The sequence below is a fragment of the Bombus vancouverensis genome, chromosome 2 (assembly GCF_051014615.1).
Source record: "Bombus vancouverensis nearcticus chromosome 2, iyBomVanc1_principal, whole genome shotgun sequence".
In the NCBI taxonomy this organism is placed as follows: domain Eukaryota; kingdom Metazoa; phylum Arthropoda; class Insecta; order Hymenoptera; family Apidae; genus Bombus; species Bombus vancouverensis.
In genome coordinates, this window is record NC_134912.1 from 14,640,728 (window position 1) to 14,650,696 (window position 9,969).

Sequence of the window (9,969 nt, forward strand, 5' to 3'; positions counted from 1 at the left end):
GTGTTTTGTTTGTTGCCTTCTTATTATGAACATGAAAAATAAGAAAAAATAATTATCTACATAAATAATTAGTAAATGATTAATATCAATAAGTACTATTCAATTTTTCAGCTGCTATGTAACATGCGATATTGTACTTCAACTTTATTAATTTATTTTTTTCCACGTATATTAATTATAAATTAATTGAAAATGAACAAAAAAAACAAATAATGCAACGTACGAATCATGTATAATATCGTCAGTATTATTTCTCACATAATGGACTACATTATAATCGTTTTTAATTGATCATAGACATTAAACTGATAAGAAATCTCTTTTATCTTTATCAATAAAATTTGTTCCTAGGATTATCATCTTTGCGACTTTGTGTCTGTCGTTCTCTCTTTCACCATTCACTGTTCATTTTCACGGTTAGCAAAAAATTTACGAAAGTATTAAATTTTTTCATGATAATTTTCAAAAAAATTTCTTTCCTCATCTTGCATTAACTTCATTATCACAGTATATGACATTATTTTGTCGTACTTTTAAATTATTATCTAAATAATCTTATAAAAATATCAAAATGGTACTTTACGCCCTTTTCTCATTATTTAGTTCTCTCGATTACCATTGTTATACTCACATGATAATTTTAATAAATGCGCACAGTGTGTATATGTATATACATACATACATCCTCTTACTAACATAAGAATCTCTATTTACAATGACGTGTATTGCTTTACAATCTACTTTTGTATAAATCACGTTTATCTTCATCATCTCATGGACTTCTGAGACATCATGAATATTCTATCTCTATCGCATACTATATAATATAAAAGCGAACAATATGTATATTCAAAGATCAATTCAAAATTGACATACCGATTTTTTGTGTATATTTTGTTCTTCAAAACTATTCATATATATATGTAATAGCGATACTATGTTAAATTCCGTGTTGACAACTGAATATATGTATTTCGAGTAATACATTTGAAAAAAAATATCATGTTATTGAAACGATATAAGTAGTAGATAGAAAGCATCATCTAATCGAGTTTATCAACCAACGATTACAACTCAGTGAATGTCCTGTTGATAATGGACATAATAAAAATAAATTCTTTAATTGTAAACGCGATATAATTCGCACTATACATGTGAACGTTGAAATTTGTCAAAGAACATGATGAAGGAACGATGAGCTACCGATATTTCGACGATATCTCTTTCACAGCACTTATAATGTTTCATGAATATGAGTCACCTGATATCTTTTTTATGTATATTTCGCGTGGAAACAATAATCGTACAGGGAAAAATTCTAATTGACCAAATACATGACTAAACTCGACTTTTATACGCATACTTGTCCATAACTTACGACATACGTAACTCATAAGAAGGCGTATTGATAATGGATTGTTTAATGTTAATCAACGCAAGAATCAAGATTTCTGTTTTTTACCTCCATTGTTACTTACCTCCTTTCCTTTCGTCACATATTTACGGCGAGAAGGGTAAACGAAATTAAAGTTTTGAACGTCGAATTGTCAACATTTTAATATACAAAATAGCACTGTTGGACTTGTAAAGCAAAATCGCTCAAAAATGATTCAAAAAGAACATTTCTCGTACCAATATTCCTATTTATATACTGCACATTTAGAGGTATATATACATATATTATATATATTCGATAATGAAAACAAATAATACAAATATATGGAGATACGTGATGATTTTCTGGGATTTTGAGATTTATCGAGAAAAAAACTTCGACTGAAATAAATAACTATAACAAAAACTTGATATTATACAAGAGAAAGTGCGTTCGGTGTATATTATTACTGCATGCAATATAGCATTACACGTGTTTGGCTCTAATAAACAGTGTTTATTTGGTATACGTGTAGAGCCTTTTTTGAAAACACAACTCTGCATACATATAAACAAATTATAGTTAACTATAATTCTAAATACGCGACGGTATTTCAGCAATTCTCTTTCTTTCTCTACGAGCGTTTCAATTTTTTAAATCTATATTGCTAATAACATTTACATTAAACTGATGTAACATATTATCAACTGCCATTAGTATATAGTATATATAAACGAAATATAATGCTTTTATCATATTGTAAAAAGTTATATCGAGTACATTCGTACAACGTTACTTTATAATCTTACCTTTAACAAATTTTGCTCATTCTTTGTTTTTTACTGATCCCTTTACAACAGACTTTCGCCGCGAAATCGATGAAACAAAAACGGATTTCAATGTTATCTAAAAAGGTATCGTTTCTAGATGTTACCTTCTTACGCGAATCCCGTTATCGTGTCGAGGACATTCGATAATCCAGTTTACATTTTGTAAAAGAACATAACTTGTCGCTAAACGTTATACGGCAAGTATGTGTCATGTATGTATACATAGTCTAATTGGCGTGCCAGCGTTTCCAAATTATGTGTATGCGTTCTACGGCACGATGCAAAACACTTTGTCAAATGAAACACAATGCAAATATAGGATATGTTTTAAAAATGACGCGTGCGATAATAATTTGTTCTTTTATTTTTGTTGTTGCGCGCGTACGAGCGGTCTCTCTCATCAATGATCCAACTTTAACGACTTTAATAAAACTGAACAATCGTCGCGGAGAAATATAATATAAGATGAACTAATCACAGACTCTATCTTGATATATTTTTTTTAAGGTATTTACATTAGCAAGGATCGATCATTAAAGCAATACTTGCTTTATATGTACTTTCGATACAAGTCAACTAACATTTCTCAAACAAATTATATTATATTATCTGATAAACTGCTTAACAATGTGATAGTTGTACCATTTTAAATGAAAGTAAGATGGGTATCGATTTATTTTAGAGTACGACCTGATTTTACTTCGGCTACGCAGCACATGTATATATATATATATGCGCACGTATGTATGCATGTATGGTTGTGTGTACATGTTTTTAGGGATATGTGAATATATGTGTGTGTGACCGCATAGATAAAATTTCCTATCTGTAGAACAAGTTCGATTACGTAACAAATTTGCATTTCCCTTCACATGCAGTTTTAACAGTAATTTTCGTCCAATGTTAATTCAATTTTCAACGTTTACTGAATACATTACGTAAACAATCATTTATATTCACAAGCGAGGAATAAGTATGTTAAGATTGAGTATCCGATGAAATATCGTTTGATCGTTAAAAAAGGTTAAAACTAAAACGTTTTGACAAATCAATAAAACTATTCTTTCTTCTGTATCGTATTGACTTTTCTTTCTTTTTTCCAGCTACTTTTTTTACACAAATTTTTCTTTATCTCATTCTCTAGGTTTTGTTTCTTTTTCTTCGAACACGTAAAACATCGAACAATGTTGCAGTGAGACGCGATTTAGGTACCAGTGATGTAATATAGAAAGCATGGTTCTTTAAATTGAATGGCAGTGATAAAAAATGGATCGTCATCATGCGTTTAATTACTCTTATCGCTAGTAATATAGTGTATGTATACAGCTAGGTAAATTTTCGATGATACACAAGTGAGTACTGATACTGTTTGTCCAAATTAAATTTTTATTAAACACGGTTTTCTTTTCTGTAACATCGAGGACGAATTATAACATAAATAATTATTATTGATCAGTATCACTTTTTTGCGCTCAACAATGAGTCTATTTTTAATATAACACTGGAAGATAGTACATGAGGGGCGGCGGCGGCGGTGACAGCGGTGTCTTTCCTCCATCTGCCAGTGCTCTTTTCTCATTTATTTCCCTTTCTTTACTTTTTGGGCTTTTTCATTCACTCTTCCTCACATACACTAGCATTCACCAGACTTCCTTTCTTTACCACGCACACACAACACACACATACACGCCTATTTGCACATCAATTTTTACTTTCGCTCTCAACTACACAAGATTTTTTGGTATACAATTAATACCCAACCTAATCTAGCCTAAAAAACTCTTTTTAATCGTATTGTGTAAAGCATGGCGGGTGATATATACATTGCACGGGAACAATTTATGATTAGATAACAGATGTTTCTTTCTTTTTCTTTTAATTATCATTATTAGATAGATAGGAAACATATTTAGGATGGCAGGAAGAAGGGGGAACAGAGGTAATTGGCGTAATATATTCGTGTGCTTTTTTGCATTTTGTTCGAATATAAAGTTGTGTTTTGTTTAAAGTGAAGATCGCTCTTGCGCTCTCTATCACTCTATCTTTCCTTCATTCTATCTCGTTGCAGAAAGCCACCACCACCGCTCCCCGGCTCGCATTTGCGTTTCACTTGTGTTATACTGCTAGTTACGAATTATTCACAAAAAATGTTCAATTTTTCTTCCATTTCCTTTACGCCATTTTTACTCCGTTTCTTTCTATCATCGTTGTTAAGAATTTGAAAAAAAAAGAAAGCAATAGAATTTCTAATGCCTATTTGTTCAAAAAACTGTTATTAGCAATGCAATTTAATATAGGTATATTTTCAAGCGAGAATCAATCAATAATAAAAGGATATCTCAAAGCTAAAATTTTTTTCTCCTATTACTCGTGCATTTGTTTCTTTTTTTCTTCTTTTTCCGATCAGATAAATTCGAAGAAATGGGATTCGCATCTTTTTGGTTTCATGCGCTATTATCGTAAACTGAAATGGTTTTGAAATGTTTAGTGTTTTATATGTTTATTTCTCTCCCGGAAATGCGCCTACATGTTGAGCTTTGTTGTTTTTTAGATAGAAAATACTGCGCAGTCAATAAAATTTGGCAAGCGGGCGCAAAGAATTCTTGTCCTCGACCGTGACACGATATATTTATTACGGGGAGAGATGGTGGCCGATTAAAAGGCCATAACACATATATCAGAGTTCACCGTCAGCTCCTATAACAATGAACCTCCGAAAAAAGTTTCGTTTGCACCGTTTTTCAACCCCATAAATATATTTATTTAAAAACATTGTCACGAAAGATAATGTGAAGTATCGAACGTATAATTTGTCCTTTTTTTCTTTCCCAAAAAATCTACATTTGTCGCGCCATTACAAGCGCCCGCTCGCCTGCACAAAACGAACTTAGTATGGAATGTACAAATGATTTTTTTCATCATTATTATCTCGTAACCCCTTTCTTAGGTAGTCATACATCTGCTGGAACGTATGGAATCTTTTTTTTTTGTGATGTCTTAACATACCTTTCACTTCATTAACTTATATATATATATGTATATATATTTCTAATGAAACGTGAAATAAGTATGTTTACAGCTAAAAGAGGGGAATTACTGCTGGCCTATGCAGTCACCCAGAATTATTCAAAACCATAATAAGTGCAAATTCCTAATACGTCCAGCAGTCTCTGAATTGACTTAATACTATCATGTATCTGTCCATTTTCTACTCACATTCATTTCATTTTCCTCTCTAAAATTTCATCCCACATACTATACTTTGTGTCTTATAATTTCGATTGTACAATATCTACGTTCTTTCCTTTTTTTTGTTCAAGATATAGTTTGTACAACCATTGCATATTATGCTGTTTCTTACATGCAATCTTGCATTTTTTTTCCCACTTTCTGATTTAAATATTATAATTTTATGTAGACGTTTGTCGTAAAAGACGTTCATCTGCAATCTGTATACTGCCACTTCAATCGCGTTTAATATATGTAATTGTGCTAAATATTCTTTTATCATTAACAGTTTTTTCCTTTATACACTCAGTAGAGCCGATTATCTTAATTGATAATTCAATGTCAAACTACACTACAAATGATTACTATACAGTGAAAGAGAAATGTTCGACATGGGATATTTGGGGTCTTTCCTCAGTGTAACTCCCTGTCGCCTGTTGCTTTTCGTATCTTCTGTACATACATCCTCTTCCTGCAAGACTGAATTATTTGTTTTTTCAATTCAAAATATTTAATCAATTAATTAGATTTTCAGCACTCTTGTTACTTGCTTGCAGCATTTTTCAACAATTATGTTATTTATATAATGAATATGTACTTATTAAATGCTTGGACTCTAATATATCAACTTGAATACAGTATTACAGAAGGATGCTTAGATGAGTCGATGTGAGTATGTATGGAAAAAATGTGTTTAAGTAAAATGTCGAAACAAGTCGTAATATTTTAATAGTCGGGGAGCGCTGTTGGTTGCAGGCGACGAGTCTTGCATTCCTGCTACTAAAATCATTTTACTTGGCGTACAAGTAGATGGCAACGATGAGACCGTAGAGACCCAATACTTCTGCGAAGATTAGAATCAAGATCATACCAACAAACAGGCGAGGTTGTTGTGCGGTACCTCTTACACCTGCATCACCAACAATACCAATGGCAAATCCAGCAGCTAGACCAGAAAAACCTACGGCTAAGCCAGCACCCAGATGAACAAAACCCCTAGTAAAAAGACCAAAAAAATCTCTTGTTAACTATGGAAGAGAAAAGTGATTGATTACAAATGAAACTACTAACATTTAGTAAAGCAAAAAGAATTAAAACTAGGTAAGCCCCAAACTGATTAAGTAAGAATATGTATAGAGAAGCATTGCTAAGACTTCTAGAGCAATTAATTCATGTAGATTATGGTCTGTAACAATCTACCTAGGTATTTCTTAATACATAGAAAATAAACTAGAATACTGCTTGTAACATAATCAAATTGTATTTAATTTTGTTCAAAAATTATTTCTTTTAATAGCTACAACACAATATTTAGATAACTACAATACTTTTTATCAAATATATCAAAAGAACCAAAACATCAAATTAAACCTCAATATAATATGAATCTATGCTTTAAATATAATACTTACAGTACTAAAATACATAAAGAATAAATATAAATCTGTTTCCTATTATATAGAATTGTTACATTACTATTGACCTAAACTATTTTATAGGATATTTGAATAATTAAGTAACTTGTATAACATACTTGTACAGACTGTATTTACTAGGTTCTTCTAGACCACCAGCAATGAGAACAGCTACTACAAGGCCATAAATGGCAATGATACCAGCCATAACAACAGGAATGATAGATTTCATGATAAGTTCTGGCCTCATAACAGACATGGCTGCAATTCCTGTACCTGACTTTGCTGTGCCATATGCTGCTCCTAGAGCTGGAAGTAAAATAGATATCATATAAAAATAAGTAACTTTTAATTGCATTTATCAATTAAAGATTTATATTACAATTAAATACAAGATTCTATGATTATACAATACATACGTTTCAATATAATATTTATTAAAATAGTAAAGCATGGTTACTCAGACATAGTATAGAAGGTTTTATCCATAGTATAAGTAAAGCATTTTATACTTTGATAGATATTTATACATATCTATGTATCGAATGTGATATGAGATAAGAATTATCGAAAAACAACGAATGAATATAAAACGATTGGAATTAATATTATAACATGCGGTTATTTGAATATCTTTCTTTTAATAATCGTGCAACAAAATACATAATAAAAACTTTGACAGATCTCTGTGATGTGTCGACGATATTTCCTAGCCATCGAGAGCTATCGATCTCGTTTAATATTGATCTCTAATGAGAAGGTCACGGACCCATTTCTATGGCATTATTCGATACTGTAGCTATTTTTGTCGACATGTCTCTCAAAATTTTGGGGTTTTACATTGGTAAAAAGAAAAAAAGAAAGAGAGAAATCTCAGGTAATAGTCGTCAAATTATTCCGCTGTGACTGGAAATCGTCACATGATTCTCACGTTGGCAGTCACATGATAATCATGTAAGTCCCATCTCGTGAATAGGGGGCGTGGCACAACCAGAAAATCTCTTTTCTTCCTTTCAATTTTCATGATTTGATTAGCAAAAACAATTTTTGATTTCAGCAATAGAAGAGAGCAGCGTCCAGAGAAAATTTATTACACACACGCACACATATGCAACTATATAAGTCGTTGACAATTCAAACCGACCAACTTCAGTCTTTGAAAATTTCTTAACATTAGTATAATTAATTATTATGGTGACATAGATGATTGTCGTTTAACTTGCTTAAAACCAAAAAATTAACCTCGATAGAGTTGATCAGTTTAGCTTCTATGAGTAGCTCGTATATAGATATAATAAAGGAAGAATGAAAACATAGAGATGTTAGAGTATTCTGGACAAGTGGGATAATTCTGTTTGAACGAAGATCAGGATTTTTCATACATTCGAAGCTCCTCGTGGTTCTGATTCGTAGGTCAAGCTTTTCTCATGTGTTGCCGTCCATTCAAGACTGGCGCACACGGTAAAAGGGATTCGTATTGATTTCCTTGATAGGGACCCACCGACGACGCTTCAAAGTTTAAGTTTGCGCGCTTGAACATGCTTTGCCTTCCTCTCTCCTTTCTCCATTATAAGAGATTATCGAAAAAATGTTTTATCCAAATTTAAAACCTAAATCGATAGATAATGATATCGATAGTTGCATCTGGTGGAATCTTCCATCGATCCCCGTAAATCCTCTGTATTAGTTGCCTTCCATACCCGTCAACTCAATTCATACAGACTTTTATTCAAAAAGTATCCAACGAGGTCACCATTACGAAATAATACAGCCAATATCCCCCGGTCGTCCAAACGCGGCGCACGAATGTTTCTCTCGTAATGTAAAATTAAGCTTGTTGGACTGCATTTACGGAACATTACGAAATCCTAGATCTACGTGCCTAGAAAAATGGCGCTTCAAAATTGAATCTCTATCCTTGACATGTTCGGCGTGTAATTCAGATTAGAAGGCACCTGTATCGCAGACTAATATTATATATTACCGGATGACAGATTTGACACGGTATCAAAATATATTCACGAGATAGTGGAAATAGACGTTCATTCTCATTGATTGTTCTACGAATCTAGTTTTTTATCGGTAATGACTGAAGAATAAGATGAGTCATATCGTGAACGATTAACGAAATTAGATATTCCCTAGAGGGCTGTTACAACTACATAATAAAAATTTGTTAATCCATCGTGATATATTCTGTTTTTCCATACTTTATGCAGTTTGTAACAAAGAAAATGGCGTGCGTACGGTAAGAACTGCCAATGTTAAGAGCACATTTATTGAGCTACTCTCTCATCTATAATTGTGTCATATACTTTGTCATATAGAACATAAATTATTAAGTTCGCGCTCTCTTCAAATCAAGTGTCTCTAGAGCAATTTCAAACAACTGAAACTCACCAGAAAATATAATGGCTGAGGCGGCACCCATTACTCCGAAAAAGGGAGCATAAACAGGAGATCCTTCTGAATATTCACTGCTCATTTTGATGCGTTTAAGACTCGTAGGTCAAATCGATCACGAGTATTTACAGGTTGTCGAAAACGCGAACGTGGGATGAAGAGCGATCTTCACGCACTCACTTCGCTAAACTAGTGCCACTGTCAAATATGGCCTACCGTACAGGAGTGCGGGTCATGTGACGAGTGACGAGTGAGAGAAGAAGAGCCTGCCGAAACTCGGTAATGTCTATTCCCTTCCTATTGGTTCGCGACTGCGGACTACACCGTTCCAAGCGAATCCAGTCGCGTCTTTCATCTTTTATATCTGACGTCAGCCGTGCTATACGCTCTGTACAGAACCACTGCGCACCTCCACTGCGCAAGCTTTTGCTTTTCGGACCGCGTGACATACGTTTCCTTTACTTATTTATCTCTTATGCTAATTTCTATAATATACTTTCATCTAGAAATACAATGAATATTGCTTTCGAAATCTCATTTATCCGTCCGACTTACCCTTACAACATTTATCATGCATTTTGAGGTTATTTTACTAAAATGTACGCAGACACGTGACTACGTTTAAACAGAGATGTATACATTTGTAATTTCATTTTGGAAATGTTAGTTAAAGTTACAATGATTTTTCAAGTTAGGTGGTTATTGTATAAAATTTAAA

At 32.7% G+C, this 9,969-nt stretch overlaps 1 protein-coding gene across 1 annotated transcript; it reads right to left on the reverse strand.

Moving 5' to 3' along the window:
• Positions 1-3,573: 3,573 nt before the first annotated feature.
• On the reverse strand, positions 3,574-9,551 carry Vha16 (vacuolar H+ ATP synthase 16 kDa proteolipid subunit). Its single transcript, XM_033345396.2, has 3 exons — positions 9,249-9,551; positions 6,968-7,157; positions 3,574-6,429 (listed from the first exon to the last, which is right to left on the reverse strand). The coding sequence occupies exons 1-3, from the start codon at positions 9,331-9,333 to the stop codon at positions 6,225-6,227; spliced, it is 480 nt and encodes a 159-aa protein (XP_033201287.1). The 5' UTR covers positions 9,334-9,551; the 3' UTR covers positions 3,574-6,224.
• Positions 9,552-9,969: the final 418 nt, after the last annotated feature.

Bases quoted from the DNA above. Each gene is read 5' to 3' on its own strand.
- Vha16 (XM_033345396.2), bottom strand. From the start codon at position 9,333: ATGAGCAGTGAATATTCAGAAGGATCTCCTGTTTATGCTCCCTTTTTC. The intron at 7,158-9,248 runs GTGAGTTTCAGT...TTTTACTTCCAG, and splicing joins CTCAGCCATTATATTTTCTG to CTCTAGGAGCAGCATATGGC. The intron at 6,430-6,967 runs GTATGTTATACA...TCTTTTTACTAG, and splicing joins AGTAAATACAGTCTGTACAA to GGGTTTTGTTCATCTGGGTG.